This window comes from Bubalus bubalis, chromosome 1 (assembly GCF_019923935.1).
Source record: "Bubalus bubalis isolate 160015118507 breed Murrah chromosome 1, NDDB_SH_1, whole genome shotgun sequence".
NCBI classification, from domain to species: domain Eukaryota; kingdom Metazoa; phylum Chordata; class Mammalia; order Artiodactyla; family Bovidae; genus Bubalus; species Bubalus bubalis.
In genome coordinates, this window is record NC_059157.1 from 114,839,755 (window position 1) to 114,857,527 (window position 17,773).

At 45.9% G+C, this 17,773-nt stretch overlaps 1 protein-coding gene across 3 annotated transcripts in view; it reads right to left on the minus strand.

Annotated features, from left to right (window-relative positions):
- Window positions 1-17,773, minus strand: part of HEG1 (heart development protein with EGF like domains 1) — an 83,827-nt gene that overhangs the window by 34,823 nt on the left and 31,231 nt on the right. For all 3 annotated transcript variants that reach the window (XM_025267106.3, XM_044942652.2, XM_044942658.2), the window contains exons 6-11: window positions 13,654-13,950; window positions 11,415-12,776; window positions 9,329-9,448; window positions 8,584-8,703; window positions 3,417-3,520; window positions 185-243 (exon numbers count right to left, since the gene is read on the minus strand). In XM_025267106.3, the coding sequence (XP_025122891.3) occupies window positions 185-243; window positions 3,417-3,520; window positions 8,584-8,703; window positions 9,329-9,448; window positions 11,415-12,776; window positions 13,654-13,950 (2,062 nt within the window). The remainder of the gene's footprint in view (window positions 1-184; window positions 244-3,416; window positions 3,521-8,583; window positions 8,704-9,328; window positions 9,449-11,414; window positions 12,777-13,653; window positions 13,951-17,773) is intronic.

The window sequence follows — 17,773 nt, forward strand, 5'->3', positions numbered from 1 at the left end:
ACCCCTCGTAGTCTACAATGAACTGACCTAACTCACAGATAGGTCCTCTTCCAAAAGGTTCTCCATGAGAAATTACATTACAGTCAACACAGGGGCCAGTTTTGTTGCCATCACACTTGTTAGAATACCCTCCCCTTTCTATAGGACTGGTCCACAAACAAGTACATATAATCCTGCTACTTACCTAGAAACATGAGCTGTGGATCTGGTATAACCAGGTAATGTTGAGAAACACACATTTAACTGAAAGGAAGAAGTTTATCATCAACTGTGAGTCAGACAAAAAAAGCCTTGAACCTAGAACCAATTTCCTATTTTCAAGATCAAACAGGCATTTTCCAGTCATGGAGTTATCAGCAGGCAGCCTCACACAGGAGTGGTGTCCTTTTTTTTGTTCCTTTCTTAAATGCCTTTCTGCTCTTATTCTGTTGTTCCATGAGCACAAAGGGAGAGAGGCAGATAGTAAATCAGTGAGGGAAAATCTTGGCAGGAAATGATGTTCAGAATAGCACCCTTGGATGCAAAACATCTTCAAACGAGCAGATCTCATCTAAGACCCAGGGTTTCAAAAAACCTCAGAGGCAACTGTTTATTTGGACTTTGCACAGTGAACAAGACTTCCTGAAAAGGCTGGGTTCCTTTCAGCTCCCTCAGGTCTGGCAGGCCTTACATAGACCCTTCGTAATCTACAATGAGTTGACCTAACTCACAGATAGATCCTCTTCAAAAAGGCTCTCCGTGGGAAATTACATTACATGGGTCAAGAGCCCTTTTGTTGAGAGCAAATTAAGAGTGACTCCCTGTGTTTGCCTTGTGCCCTTGGAAAGAGCAGAAAACCCCTGTGGGGCATGATGTACCATGCCTGCCTCCCCACTCCGCCCATAGCATGAACTGGGGCTTGGGGCTCCCTTCCAGGCAGCTGAGGGTCTCAATACCTTGACCAATGCAGTCTACCTGTCTTCAAAGCGTGTGTCAGACATATCTCATCCTTCACAAGATGGATTCAGACACAGGATGCTATCAAACCCTTTTTGTCTTTGTATTAACATTGCTTCATATTCATAAGGCAATGATGTATTATTATTAAATTTTCTTTTTCCCCAGGAAAAAACAGAAATAGCATATTTCAGAACAGAGCAGCATCTTGGGAAAGGCCATTTGAGTCACAGCCTAAATCCTCTCTAGTCATTCCCTAAATCTTTGCTATTTCTTGGGGGTAGGGATGTCACATCACTAATAAATTATATGTTGATACTGGGTGTGTGTGAGTGTGTTGCTTCAGTCATGTCCCACTCTTTGTGACCCTATGGACTGCATGCAGCCCATCAGGTTCCTCTGCCCGTGGGATTTTCCAGGCAAGAATACTGGAGTGGGTTGCCATGCCTGGGTTGCCCAGGAATCAAATCTGTGTCTCCTGCATCTCCTGCATTGACAGGCGGATTCTTCACCACTGAGCCACCAGGGAAGCCGGTTGATATTGGGTAAAATTGAGCAAAGCAGATGGGTCATTGAGGACTGTGTAATGGGAAGGACTATATCTCTGCAGGAGGTTCTCAGCCCCTATACTATCTTAGAAGGAAATACTGACCTACAGCCCAGCAAAGAGGCAGCTGCAGTGGGGTGCCAAGAACACTCACTATAGGGTTAGTAGACATAAAACCCTGCCATTTAGTAAAGAATTTGACCTTAACCAAAGAGAGGTCCAGCCCTTGACTCCTGGAAGGTAATCTCTAATCCTTTGGAATGTCCTGCCTTCGTAGACCTGGAAGCCCTGGCCATTCCAGATAGTCTAATAGTATGATTTATGCTGGGGGTTTTGAGTTACAAGGTACCAGCTGGACCTCCAGAGGGGCTAGAGACTCAGGTCAGGATTACAGGCAACTATCTGTGTTTTGGCTTCAGACACCAAGGCTCGGTGAGTCTGCCTGGTTGGCGATGCTCTATGAATACTGTATACATCATTGCCGAGAGGAGTTAACCCTGTGTATGACCTCACAGAGAGAGGATGACTGGAATGAATTTGAAACCCTTCTGGACTCTGCCCCATGCATCTCTTCCCTTGGCTGTTACCTGGCTCTTTCCACTGTAATAAACCCTAATCTTGAATTTAACAACTTTCAGTGAGATTTCTGAGTACTTCTAGTGCATTATCAAAACTGTCTCTTGGAGATTCCTGAACTCACAATTGGTATCAGAAGTGACAGTGGTCTAGCGGATTGTGTCCTAACTTTGTACCTGCTCTGCGTAATCTCAGACAATGTCATTAACTTCCAGAGCCCTCCAGGTTTTCATCTGTAAAGGTGTTGGCAATACCTCTTACAGGAGGCAAAGTGCCTGCTACAGAGTAGATGCTCATACAGAAAGGCAACTGGAATCTAATTTTTACACAAATCAAACCCATGGTCTTCTAAAATCTTATAGGTTTTGGCTAATATTCTCTTACCCATAAAGAACAAGTAAAATTAAAATCAGAAATCAATCTCTAAAACTTATTTTAATGGCAAATTTCAAGTTTCTGAGCATTAACTCTTAGACTCTGGTAGCAGCTGAGAAGCAAAATACTGTCTGAGCTTCATTTCTGACTCTTCTTCCTTCCTCTCCATTTTTACTTTTTTCCTGACAAAAAGGAGGAGAGGAAGGAAAGTAGAAGAATCAAAGGCCCCCAGATAATCCATTCAGTGAATTCTCAACCCTGGATAATGGGATTAACGTCCACCTTTTTCATTCCCTTGAGAAAAAAGCATCATTCTCCCCAAGTTCTGCTGCTGCTGCTAAGTCGCTTCAGTTGTGTCCGACTCTGTGCGACCCCATAGATGGCAGCCCACCAGGCTCCCCTGTCCCTGGGATTCTCCAGTCATGAACACTGGAGTGGGACGCCATTTCCTTCTCCAATGCATGAAAGTGAAAAGTGAAAGTGAAGTCGCTTGGTCGTGTTCAACCCTTAGCGACCCCATGGACTGCAGCCTACCAGGCTCCTCCATCCATGGGATTTTCCAGGCATGAGTACTGGAGTGGGGTGCCATTGCCTTCTCCGCCCCAAGTTCTGAGACACACACAAAAAAGTCACATAGCAGGTCAACAGCAGATGGGATGGCAGGATTCTCTAGGTCTTTCCTCTTTACCAACAGCTCTTACTAGTGCATGTCATCTAAGTGTGTGACATGGAAAAGAAATAAATGCCAAGGCATTGATAAAAGCAGTTCAGGAAGACACATTAGAAGAAATGCTTCTACCAAAATCACTAGTTCTCAACACCTCCCTACTATTTCTGAGAGGCCTTTAATTTTACCCTGATATTTGCCTTTCAAGTATGATAGAAATGAAGATACAGGTGATCCTCAGGAAGTTCCTACTCTGAATAAAATCTGTTCTAGAAAACAAAAGAGTAACAGGGAGATGCCTCTTGGGAAACTTACCATTTTGGTGATCTCATTTTCAACTTCATGGAGGTCTGAATGTTTTTCCACAGTGGTATTAAGAAATGTTTTCTTTAGTTTAAACTCTGTCACGAAGGTTCTAACTGAAAATGAAAACATAACCTGTCAGACCTCACAAGGTCAACCTGCACAAGTGTGAGCATCTATAAATCTCAGGGCACCCAGCTTTCCTCCACCTCCCAGGATGCTCTCTAAACATTTCTTTCTCCTGGAGGGTGGAGACCACCTCTCCCTCCTCAGGGCTCCTCTAGCAACGTGAGCACCTACTCAGTTGAGCTGAAGGCTCAGACTGAGCAGACCTTTGGGTGAGAGGCTCCAAGAAGCCTTTAGCCTATGTGAGCATGAGCCTTCCTCACCTCTCCAATGGGCTCTCACATCTTGGATGCTCAGTGAAGCTGCGACAGAGAAGAGAGGTGAGCTAAGGACACAGTTCAAGGAGGAGGGGAGGGAGACCTGGGGCTGGAAAGACTTGTCAACATCTATAAAGCTTTGGATGAAGGAAAGTTCTTACTTTCTAGGTCTTTTATCAAGTTAGTTAGCAAGCCCTAACTTCAAGGGTGTGCTCTGATTTCCTCTTCTCATTAGTCACCTCTATCCAATCCCTATTCCTCTTGCTCAGAGGAAATGTCTGTTCTATCATTGATAAAAGAGGCTTCCAGAAGCTGGGTTACTTCCCAGGATCACCCAGCTCCCAAGGGCCAAAATTAACATTTAACATCATATCATTTCATGCGTCCATGTTCCAAGGTCTTCTACCCCCTAAACCCGCAGACCCCTGAGGAATCTGACAGTCTAAGGGCAACTAAGTGGCTGCAGAGAAAGGTGTCAAACATCTGCAGAAGGACCCCATTCCAGGGAGCTGTCAGACTCCATGATGATAAGCTGTATATGAAAACAACCCATATTCAAGATACCGTTGGGTTCAGACACAAAAGCATGTAGCCCCATTTTCCAAGGTCCATTTCACTCCTAAAATAAAATTCTAGTTAACATCAATTTGTGCTGATTGGGCCTGAGGGGAATGGAACTTACAGATGGATAGGCAATCAAAAATTAGGGTAGCCTGCCTTATATCTGGTTCTTATCTTCCTTTAGATTAAATTCTTATCTCTCCCTCTGGACAAGAAAAAAAAAAAATCTCAACACAGAAACCCATGAAGCTGCTCTTTCACAGAAAGCTTGCCTGCTGAATTAAGAAAAAGGCCCACAAATGAGCCAGGGAAAACATTTAACATCGTATACTTACTGTCTAAAGCCCTTAATCCTTATTTAACATCTTTTTGCTTGTTCTACAGTTCAGTGAAGCCAGCTGCTTAGGACTCTTTCTGAGCAGCAGGGAGCTCTTTGAAAACATTCTTGGCCAAATGAAAGCGTTTCAGCACACTCTAATTTGCATGTTCCTCTGATGTTTATGAACAATGAAGCTAAATGACTTGAAAAGGGAAAGATGATTGTTAACACAGTAAGCGGCTCTCCTCCTGATCCACGGTGCCTGTGGGACACTCCACACATAGGCTTCCAGAACAGTCCCCCCACTCCATCCTCAGGTCTAGGTCTGCACCCAGACTCTGTGCAGAAACACACATGTGGTAGCCGGCAAGTACAGATCTCTTCTGAATCAGCACAGTAAACATGGCCTCTGCATCTGTGTGAATGTGAATAAGGGTCCACAGTGTCCCCCAGGCATAGTCACATCTTCACACTGCAGTTACATCATCTGGCTCTAGGGCAATTTTTTCACTGGTGATTTACTCTTAAAAGATCCACAATTATTGCTCTGTATTCAGAGTAGTTTATCACTTTCATTGCTTTCAGTTCTGGTCCAAGAGATTAGAAACCTAATGTCAAAGGATACCTCCCATCTGAAGAATCCTACCACTTTCCAAGCTTGCTCAAACACATTATTTTATTTGATCTTCATAATATCCTTGAGTGGGAAGCAGAGCAGGTGGTAATCTGATTTTACAGATGAGGAAATTGAGGCTCAGGGAGTCATTGTGCTGTACATGCTGACCCTGGAACTGGAAACCTGGCATTTGAGTCTCTGGGCAAGTATACTTTTCCATACTGTTTCAAAATAAAATCATTTCCGTCTCCATTCTTAAACGGAAAACTCCTCGCTTATTTCTTACAGGGTGCAGCTAGGAATAGGTTACGAGCATGTCTTGACTTTGACTGATGTCTACATTCTCAGAATTTTCTTCCTTAAAAAATAACACTTTGACTTGATCCCTGTATTTTAAACAATTTTCAAATTCGACCCTTATTTTAGTAGGGTACAAGTTATTGAAATACATTTCTAGCCCCAAGATGGAGCTATACCTGCCTGGGGTGCCACATCAGCAAGTCCAACTTTCAAGTTCCTAAAATGCTCCCCTTGATTAGTAATGCAGCGCATCAGTCAGCCCATCCTCAATAGTGAAGCCAACTCTGGGCTCTATACTTCTTTCTAAATAAGGTCAGATATGCAACCCCAGACAATCATGCCCTGTTTCCTCATTGCTGCTTCTATGTTCTATAAAACTCAGTTCAGTTCAGTTGCTCAGTCATGTCCAACTCTTTGCAACCCCATGGACTGCAGCATCACAGGCTTCCCTGTCCATCACCAACTCCCGGAGCTTGCTCAAACTCATGTCCATTGAGTAGGTAATGCCATCCAGCCATCTCATCCTTCGTCATCGTCTTCTCCTCCTGCCTTCAATCTTTCTCAGCATCAGGGTCTTTTCAAATGAGTCAGCTCTTCACATCAGGTGGCCAAAGTACTGGAGCTTCAGCTTCAGCATCAGTCCTTCCAAAGAATATTCATGACTGATTTCTTTAGGATTGACTGGTTGGATCTCCTTGCAGTCCAAGGGACACTCAAGAGTCTTCTCCAACACCACAGTTCAAAAACATCAATTCTTCGGCACTCAGCTTTCTTTTGGTCCAATTCTCACATCCATACATGACTACTGGAAAAACCATAGCTTTGACTAGATGGACCTTGGTTAGCAAAGTAATGTCTCTGCTTTTTAATATGCTGTCTAGGTTGGTCATAACTTTCCTTCCAAGGAGCAAGCCATCTTTTAATTTCATGGCTGCAATCACCATCTACAGTGATTTTGGAGCCCAGAAAAATAAAGTCTGTCATTGTTTCCATTTTTTCCCTATCTACTTATGCCATGAACTGATGGGACCAGATGCCATGATCTTAGTTTTCTGAATGTTGAACTTTAAGCCAACTTTTTCACTCTCCTCTTTCACTTTCATCAAGAGGCTTTTTGGTTCCTCTTCACTTTCTGCCATAAGGGTGGTGCCATCTGCATATGTGAGGTTATTGATATTTCTCCCAGCAATCTTGATTCCAGCTTGTGCTTCATCCAGCCCAGCATTTCCCATGATGTACTCTGCATATAAATTAAATAAGCAGAGTGACAATATACAGCCTTGATGTACTCCTTTTCCTATTTGAAACCAGTCTGTTGTTCCATGTCCAGTTCTAACTGTTACTTCTTGACCTGCATACAGATTTCTTAGGAGGCAGGTAAGGTGGTCTGGTATTCCTATCTCTTTCAGAATTTTCCACAGTTTGTTGTGATCCACACAGTAAAAGGCTTTAGCGTAGTCAATAAAGCAGAAGATGTTTTTCTGGAACTCTCTTCCTTTTTCAATGATCCAACGGATGTTGGCAATTTGATCTCTGGTTTCGCTGCCTTTTCTAAATCCAGCTTGAAAATCTGGAAGTTCATGGTTCATGTACTGTTGAAGCCTGGCTTGGAGAATTTTGAGCATTACTTTACTAGCGTGTGAGATGAGTGCAATTGTGTGGTAGTTTGAGCATTCTTTGGCATTGCCTTTCTTTGGGACTGGAATGAAAACTGACCTTTTCCAGTCCTGTGGCCACTGCTGAGTTTTCCAAATTTGCTGGCATATTGAGTGCAGCACTTTAACACTCAGTAAAACTCACTCTTGCCCAAAATGGCTCCGAAAGAGTGTTCCTCACATGGTTTGTGAGGCCCTGTACTTCCCCAGTCCATGAATTACTTTCCCTTTAATAAAGGACATCAAACTCGTTACCAAATTGTTTTAGTTTTGTCATTTGACACCACCTTCTTAAAAAGTCTTGATGATCCTCCTCAGCTCATGGGCAGTAGAAATCACGCAAATAACAATTTCAAAGGATACAGATATTTGTTCTCTCAAAAAAGCATTTACTAAGAACTTTTTCTGTGTTAAATACAAGAGTAAGAGATTTAAGATGATTCCAAGTTGTGTCACTGTACCTGACAGTTCCCTTATCCATCTTAGATAACCCCTTCCTCACTTCTAATTTCTTCTAGTTCTTCACTGAACTTGGCATTCTAACGCAGGTTACACACCCTGGGTGCAAGAAAGTTCTTAGGACAAACACAGCCTTGTGTGACGCAAGAACTGTGGGCTGCAAACCTGGCCTCTCACAAAGCAGTTATAGAAGCTGGGCCACTGGTTACTTTGCAGGGCCTTAGTTTTCACTTGGGTTGTTTCCTTTTTAACCTGTAAAATGGAGATTATATCTAAAACCAACCAGCTTCCTGGACTCTATTAAATTCAAGGTCAAAATGTGGCAAATTGGATGATACAATTTTGGCAGTAGCTTTGTAAAAATGTTATCTACCTGTGGACAAGAACATGAAGATAGTTTTTAAAAATGAAAAGTATGTGCGAATATGGTAGGATAATCAGGGTTTTATTCTCTTTTTTCCTCTCCCTAATTTTTTTCTTTTTTTTTTTTACTCTTTGGTTGAACTATCCTTTTGATCTTTTTTTCCCCCTAACTGTAGGGTAAGAACATTAAGCAAATAGTGTTTGCATAAATGATGGCATATTTATGCAGTCACTACAAAGTCTGTATAATATTTTTAATAACATTAAAAATGTTTAAGACATAAAGTTTGTACAAATACCATATGACTTCCAACTGTATAAAAATATAATGTACACTAAAAAAAGACTGCAAACAGAGTGCTACGTCTCTGAGTGGTGGAATAATAGTATCTTCTACTCCTATATTCCTTCAGTTTATACCTTGGGCAAATATTGATTTTGATTAGGGAGAAAAACAGTAAATGTTATTTCGCAAAATACATTGTAGTGCAGAGAAAATTCGAAGACAGACGAGCTCTCTCACCCAAATTGCATATCCCCTTTTCCAGCTGGTACCCCACTGGGCATCTGCAGGTGAAGGATCCCTGAGTATTGTTGCACGTGGCTAGGGGTGGGCAGGGGTTCGAGAAGCATTCGTTCACATCTGTGGAGGAGGGAACACAGGACCACAGTGAATCTGCAGCAGGCAGCACACTCATCATCTGGTATAAGGAGCACTTCTAAGGGCCAAACGGCACCGGGTGTGGAGAGGACCAGAAACAAGTGGACACCACACTGTTCTCAAGGGGCTACCAGTCTACTGAGGGTGGGGGCAGCCAGGGGTACAAATAAATATAAATATAAGGCAGGATTTGAAAGTACAGAGAAGGTAAAGAAGGTAATTATTTTGATGGGAGAGAGAATTAAGGACTGTTTCAGATAACATCTGGACAAAGACTGGAAGGACTTTAATAAGCAGATGTGGGTAGGGGGATTCTAGGCTGAAGCACCAGCACAGCGAAGGTCAGAGCAGTAAATCGTGGGAGTTTTCAGGGAGCCGTGGGTGGTCCAGGAATGCCGAGTCCACAGAAGGCAGCCGGATCGTGGCGGCCTGTCCGTGTCACTGTCTGACATTACTCTGCAGACAATGCATAAGCATGCTAACCCTCAAGTAAGCACGGCATGAATTTAAAAGTCTCACTGCCCTATGTTTGGAGGAAAAAGGAGCCTACTGCCTGGCTCAGTGTGGCACGACAGTATAGACCATCGCGGGTGACTTTTCTTCTTACCCACACTGCAGTTGTCCCCTTGCCAGGCAGGTGAGCACACACATCGGTACCCAGGATGTGTGCTGGGATCCACAACGCACTTCCCATCATGAAGACAAGGGTGAGTGGTGCAGCTGTTAACTGAAAACACATTTCCAGAATAGAGCAGTTAATCACACAGCAAAGGTAAAAAGGCAGCTCTAGGTAAATATTTAACTCTCCCAGCTAATATTTGATTCTTGCTTATTTCTGTGTACTTGCCCTGAAAAGGCCGTACTACGAAATAGAATGGGTTCCCGGAGGTGCAGAAGAGAAGCGTGGGGACTGGCTGCCAGCACTGGCTGTGTACACACAGGCATATTAAACAGCTGGATCCCTGAATACAGGCGCTGGTTCAAATCCTAATGCTGCTTACAGATTCCTGAGCCTGGAAACGATGACATTGCCTTGGGATACTTAAATTCTACTTGAAACAATGCCTAGTTAAAACACACGTGAAGGGGGAAATAACACCTGATCAACTATCCTCCCTGCTCCAAGTTTTCTCTTTTCCAAAGATCTCACACTGTAAATGGGTCTCCAAATAACTGTGTAGTCATTCAGAAAAAAGCCTGCAAATGAGCACTCTCTTCACACGGTGTGACCATGAGCCCATCTGACTCCAATAGGCCCTGGCGAGGCCCAGGCCCCACTGTCCTCTTGGACTGCCGGCTCCTGGGGCAGTGACCACACTCTCTGTTTTGGTCTCTATAACTGGCCTTGTCACACGCCAGTTATACCATAAGTGCCTAATAAAGGTTTCTGACATACACTGAGAAAAATCCAAACTCATAACAGGAGAAAAGTCATCTCCAAGGAGAAAAGTCCGTGGTAGAGTGAGAAAAAGAAGACAAAAATCAAGAGTTCTAGCTCCAGAATTTCCCTGAAGACAAATAGGCCAAACCTGAGGATGGTGTCCTTGCTCCTCATGGCTACGTCAGATATACCTAAACGTGTGCACAGCACCTCTATATCCAAACGCTGCGCCCACGGGCTCTGTCACAAAAGACATAGCAACAGCCAGTATCAATCCTCCTCCTACTGGTCTACAGTTATCACTGCAGGGGCTGTAATCGGCTTTAAGGGACACCTGTGAATTATGTTCTATCTCATATTGGAATATACTTGGCATCTGGAAATGAAGCCTGTGAGTCCTGAAGCAGGACTGCAAACTTGCCAGAAGCAGCAGCCCGCTTCATCTCCTAGCGGCACTCAGACCACCGGCATGAAGCGGGCACTGATGCGTCAGGGCTCTCGGGGCTGCGTGGGCTCTATGGCTGGACCACAAGCTGGACGACGGCTGCCTAGTTGGACCTGCCTCCAATGCCCTCCCCTTCTTCCCTCTTTCCTTCAGTCTCCATTTCACATTTTTATCAATAGAGTTTTCCTTGCCTGAGTCTAGACAAACTAAATATCCAGCAAATTTTGGCCCTGATATCAAAGGAGGTACCTTCCTACTCCCTACTCCCTGTCCTTAAGTGACAAAGAATCACGTGGATGGTTTTACTTCTCTTGTCCCAGCAACTTGAACATGGATAGAGAGATACATAACCTCAAGCACAGTGTCACACAGTCACTATGGGAAAGGTCAGTTCATCGTCTTCTCATTGAACATGTCCCTTCACCCGCATTTATCAGCCAGCGCCATAGTCTTAGGGAAATCTCAGGGGATCCAGAGACGCTTCCCTGGTGACTGGAGCACCAGCTGACTAACCCAGAAGCTTGGGATTCTGATCTGGAAGCAGGCACTTGCTCGCTCTGTGTCTCAGACAGGTCACATAAAGCTTCTTGACTCCAGTTTCCCACCCTTCAATCTCACTTCACTAGCCCACTCTGGCCTTGGTAAAGGCATGCTTGAAAAGGTCATGCAATTACAGGGCACTACAAGCTACTCACTACTGGTGTCAACACAGCCAACGGCATCTTCTCCTGTCTGCCCTCTGTCACTCAGGGGTGAGAAAAGGGTGAGAAAATGGTCACTGGGGCATTCTTTCCTGCTTTGAGTGATTCAACAGAGAGCACTGAGAGCACAGGTGCAGTCCTTGGCATGTCCACAGCCGTGCCCTACCTGCAGCGGGAGACGACGGTGCTGTGGGTGACAGGGTGCTGCTCCGCGCAGTGGAGGTGGTCGATGGAGGAGTTAACACCTTAGCTGTAGAGACAGGCGTGGTTCTGGGGGAAGGAGATGTTTTGAGGAAAGGTGAAGCCAGGCTGTCGTCTTCTGCAGGGCCAGGCCCTGTTGTTGATTCTTTGGTCAGGGGGAACAATCTGGTGGCAGCATCTCTATCCACTGGGCTCTCTTCTGTGGCAACAGCATCTCCTGTTGTGACTTGGACCACGAGAATTTCAGGACTGGTTGGCGAGAGCTGAACCACTGTTTGTTCTGTTTCTCCGGCCACTGTCTGTCCTGTGGTGGGGCCACCCGTCAGAGCTGCTGTGCTTGACGGGAGGCCAGGGCTGGCCATGGGAGAATGAGAGGTCTCAGGAGTGGTGGCTGCCAAAGCTGGAGACGTGTGGGCTAAGTCGGTGCTCGTGGCTGGAAGGGCTTGCTCAGTGTCTGTAGAAGTGGAGTAGTCTGTGAAGGCCCGGGGTGAAGGGATCCCCAGAGTAGACATCACTGTTACAGCTTTCGTGGCCTCTGCAGGCAGAGTCTGCAGGCTTGGTGGCTTCGATTCTGTAACAGTGTTCTCGAGGTATGGGCTACTCTGGTTCTTAGGAGGATCTGCTGTTTGACTGCTAGGAATAGACGATGCGACTGCTGACATGCGAACTGAAGTCACGGGAGCATCCCTTGTCCTGGGCAGGACTGGGGTAAAAGGTGCATGTGGGAGGGCTGTCTGTGAGTCAGACAGCGAAGCAGGGGCAGACGCTGTCGGAGACACTGACAAGGGTGGAGGCGAGGAGGACAAAGGAGTGGGTGCATCAGGGCTGGACTGCAGGGGGTGAGTGGAGGCCCCAGCAGATGGCAAGGTTGATGAGAACTGGTAGGACTGTGACACTGAGGGCAGGGGCAAGGGTGGCTCCGAGGAAGAAGATGATAATGCACCACCAACAGATTTAGCATCGGTGTCCCGAGGAACCAGAGTGGTCAGCGTATTAAGGGTGGGTGTGTGAGACGGAGAGCTGGCCGTGGACAGAACCAGCGCCCCGGTGGAAGGCTGAGCATGTTCTCCTTGGTGGGATGAGACGTTACTCCTCTCGGTCTGAGCCTGAGAAGAGGGAGAAGAGTCTGAACTCAAAGAGCTGGAGATCTTAACAGAAGAGGTGGAAGTCTCCCTTCCATCCGAGGATGAACTGTTGTCTGTAATGGACAGTAGTGTCCGTTCCCCTTTGGTGAAAGGAGATGAAGCACAGGTGTAGTTCGTGTGTTCACTGGAGGTCCCGCAATCAGGATCTGTGCTGCTCGCTCCATCGTAGTTAATCCCAGTAACTGCCAAGGGAAAACTGCAGTTAGGCCAATCAGACAGGCATCTGTGAACCTGCACTCTGAGACAGATTTTCAGTGTCTGGCCCGTGAACTGCCCCCCGGGGGAGAGACACTTTCTCTGGAGACACTGTACAGGGAGGCAGCCAGGGTCTGAATGGACCTGCCCTCCTGTGAAGAGCATAGTGGCAGCATTGGAAACGGCAATAAAAGAGAAGTGGGGCCCCAAATAATAGGGAACAGGTCCAAATTCCTTCCACAGACCTTTTTTTTTGATAAAAGCAAATTAGTATCTGAAAAGCTCTTAAGACCCCAAATAGAACAATTGTTGTGCCTAAATGGAAAAAGGAAAACCCTCCCAACTTTCCATTCTGTATAATGAGATATTTCTTTCCCAGGAGATTGGCCTCAGCCACAACCCGGCCGGGCTCCTTGATTGCAAGCATCCTGGCGGACAAACAGTGCCAATGTCTCGGGTAAGCGTGGGGGAGGAGGGGGTGGGGGAGGTGGGAGAACCCAGACAGTGCTCTTCACAGGGAGCTGGTAAGACACGTTCCGGGTTGACAGCAAACTCATTCTAGAAAGTGAAGGTGAAAATGTCATATCAGACAAGTCACTCAGTCATGTCTGACACTTTGTCACTCCATGAACTATAGCCCACTGGGCTCCTCTGTCCGTGGAATTCTCCAGGCAAGAATACTGGAGTGGGTTGCCATTTCCTTCTCCCAGGGATCTTCCCAACCCAGGGATGGAATCCAGGCCTCCTGCATTGCAGGCAGATTCTTTACCATCTGAGCCACCCGGGTAAGCCAAAATCATCCTAGCACCACAAGCAAATTGACAGATATGCTGAGGTAACATGCAAAGAGATCCTGCCCATCACCTCCATGCCCTCCGAAGGTCCTTGTGGCCGCCAGTGAACCCGAGACCGGGCGGGCATCCCCAGTCACCGTCGTGTTTCCCTGCTGTGTGGCACTCTCCATTTCTCCAGTTGTTGCCGTCAATCGCTCCACATCCCCGGGAGTTGTGCTACGGTTGGTGAGAGATCGCAGTGTGCGCTCCCCAACTCCAGCGAACGTAGCCAAAGTGTGTGGGCTGTGGGTGCGGACTCCAGGCACTCCCCAGGAAGCCCCCTCCTCAGCTTTGGTACCAACACCCAGCTCAGGACTGTCTTCGGTGGCTACAAGAGGACAGGAAAGGGGAGGGCTGGTCAGCGTGGTGTACAGCGGGGCTGTGTGAGCCACAACGCTGTCCTCCGCCTTCTCAGGGTCTTTGTCTGAAACTGACAAGGTGAAAACCCAACTTGTGTGTTTTTCCTGCTAACATAGCAGTGACTGAAACCTCCGGAGGCAGTGCGGGATCAGTGCTGCTGTTCAGGGGACTTGGATTTACGATAAGTCTCCTTACTCCAGTGAACAGGGTCGATACAATATTTCTTCTTGGTGATACATAATAAATAGTGTTTATGTCAGGGAAATTGGTGGCAGTGGTGGGGGGGAAGTGACAGTGAAAGTCGCTCAGCCATGTCCCACCCTTTGCGACCCCATGGACGACACGGTCTACGGACTTCTCCAGGCCAAAATACTGGAGTGGGTAGCCTTTCCCTTCTCCAGGGGATCTTCCCAACCCAGGGATAGAACCCAAGTCTCCCATATTGCAGGCAGATTCTTTACCAGCTGAGCCACCAGTGAAGACCTAAGTGGTCAAAAAACTAACCCTGCTGGAGCTTCCCACCTGACAAGACTGGGGAGGGAGGCTGGTACTACCCTCAAGGCTTCTACCTCCCGGTGGGACCAGTGATAGCTGATGGACGCTATGGTGTCGTTATTCTACAGTGCAGCTCCTCACCCTAGCACCTCAGTGAGAAATGGCATCATGGTTAGAGGTTACAGGTGGGCTTGGTTTTTTTTTTTTTTTTTTCTTGGTGGGACTGAATAGGAATAGGTGACACATGAATAAATATCCTTTTCCTTTTTTCTTGGGTATATATTTTATGCTATAAACTTTAAAAACCTTAGATTATTATCAAATAAATCCTTCTTTTCAGAAATGAGGGAAATGAGGACCAATTCTTCTTGGCCTAACTGCTTCATAATCTGGATCTAATGAGAAAAACGGCTCTTTTCTGATTCTTATTCCAATTCCTAAGTCAGTCTAGTCCTTGAGAGACCTACCTTGGTGGAAAATGGATGTAAAGCTGAGTATAAGGTCAGTTCACTTCATGATGCTTAGGGTTAAGTGGCTTCGGTCATATCCAACTCTTTGCAACCCCATGGACTGTGGCCCCCCCAGGCTCCTCTGTCCATGGGATTCTCTAGGCAAGAATACTGGAGTGGGTTGCAGTGCCCTCCTCCAGGGGCTCTTTCCAACCCAGAGATTGAATCCACATCTCTTACACCTCCTGCAAAGGTAGGTGGGTTCTTTACCACTAGTGCCACCTGGGAAGCCCTCACTTCATGACAGGTTCGTGTGAACTGATCGGCAGGGATGAACACGGCACAGGCACACACAGGGAGCTGGGGCAGCACCAGGAAAGCCAGGACCTGGTTGCAGATGTGATCTGACCCTCACGGGGGGACTTAAAAGAGACCCATGCAAAGTCCACCAAGAGAAGCTGGAGAGCTGAGCGTACCTGACCACAATTTCCTTGACAAGGAGGACAGGCCTGCGATGATGTTACACAAAATGCAGGCCAACCACCCCTCTCAGGCTGATAGACTTAACACAGGGGGAAGTCATGCCCTGAAACAGAGGGGCTGCATCTGAACTCAGAGGAAGGGATGAAGAAATCTGAAAGCTGTATGGCAGAAGCTGTGAGCTGTGGGTGATTCCAAGGAGAAAAGAGAAAGCGTTAACATTAACCCAGAGCAGGTGGTTTCAGGATCATGGCTCTTCCTTATCTGGTGCCTCAGAACCCCACGTGCCACTCACACTGAGGTCACATTGTCCACACACACCAGTTGCACCCTGACTGCAGAGTGTAGGGTACTGAAGAGATGGAAGAGGGAAATTCTATGGGATGTAAACTCCAGAACTGCGAAGGCGAAACTTCTGAGACCACCGGGGCAGGGCAGAAAAGGATACCTTGTGTTTAAGTGACAGAAAGAGTGTGTTTTCCATGCCTGGACATAGAACAGCACAAACAGTCTCCACCCACATGTGTGGTATTCTTTACAAGAAAGCATATGCTTTTCCATATCACACCAGTAGTAAATAATAAATGCTAATTTTCCTCATTAATTAGAGAACTCAATAGCAGGGAAAAGAGCTTCCACTGTTAGTGGTAGAGAGGTAAGAATTCAAACCTATTATAAGCTTAAATGATAAGTTACTGCATTTTTGGCTTATCAACATACAATTTACATTGATAAGGCTGATAAGAATTGTTTTCATAATATTTTCCCAAAACATTCTTAAAAAGGAACATCAAAGGAAAAGTTTTCTCAAAGTGACAGACTAGAATTCATCAAAATTAAAAAATTCGTGCTGTTCATGGGATAACAGCAAGAAAGTTAAAAGACAACCCACAGAATAACAGAAAATGACTGCAAATCATCTTTCCAATGAAGGACAAGTATCCAGAATATATAAAGAACTCTGACAACTCAATTAAAGAAAGATAAACAACCGATTTAAAAAGGGTCAAAAGATCTAAACAGACGTTTCTGAAGAATATATACAAATGGTCAATAAGCACATGAAAAGATGCTCACCGTCACTAGTCAGCTGGGAAAACTGCAATCCAATACCATTTAAGACACCACCTAACCTCCACTAGGATTGCTGTTACTGTTGCTCCACTGCTAAGTCATGTTCAACTCTTTGCGACCCCACGAACTGCAGCATACCAGGCACCCTTGTGCTTCACTGTCTCCTGGAGTTTCCTCAAATTCACACCCATCGAGTCGGTGATGTCATCTAACCACCTCATCGTCTGCTGCCCCCTTCTTCTTCTGCCCTCAATCTTTCCCAGCATCAGGGTCTTTTCCAATGAGTCAGCTCACTAATCAAAAGAGCTCGACAACAACAAACGGTGTTAAAGGTGCTAAGAAACTAAAAGCCTCCTACTTTGCTGGTGGGAATACAAAATGGTGCAGCCACTCTGGAAAACAGTTTGGTAGTTCCTTAAAGGTCAGAAACGGAGCTACCATCTAACCTGGCAATTCCAAGGCAATTCCAAGAAAACATATGTGCACACAAAAACATGTACTTGAATGTTCACAAGAGTACTATTCATAATAACCAAAAGGTGGGAACAACCCACATATCCAATAACTGATACAGGTATACATTACAATGTGGCACATCCATACAGTGGAACAGTATTTGGCAGTACCAAGGGATGAAGCACGGACACACGCCACAACACGGATGAGCCTTGAAAACCTGATGCTAGGTGAAAAACACAAAAGACCACACGTTTTATGGTTCCCTTTATAAGCAACGTCTCGAGTAGGCAAGTCTATAGAGGCAGAAAGTAAATTCACGGCTGTCAGAGGCCCAGAAGAGCAGAGAATGGAGAAGAGAGCACAATGAGCACAGTTTCTTTTTGGGATGATGGAAACGTTCTGGAATCAGACGGTAGTGATGGTGGCCCGACTCTGTGGCTAAAACCCACGGAACTGTACACTGTTCCGTGTACAGTTGGGCGGACTGCACAGAATGTGAAATACAGTACAATAAGGCTGTTTAAAAGGGGAAAAGGAGAATGTCTCTTGATGAAAGCCCAGACCTGGCGTGAACAACCACTCACGAGGAGGTGATACTCTCACCTTCCAGAAGCTGTGTGATGGCGGCGGCATGGGGGTGTGGGGTGAGCTCTAAGGGCTGGAAGGACACTGCAGAGAAGTCCCCGAGCTGTGTGTGGCAAGTGATAGCAGCAGCATCTTGGAGACATTACAGAAGAATTGGGGGATATACAGGTATATGGGTATCAACCAGCTAGAAGGATGGCCTGGAGATATTGAGAGGCCTGCAGAACTATTTCATTATCGCTGAAGATC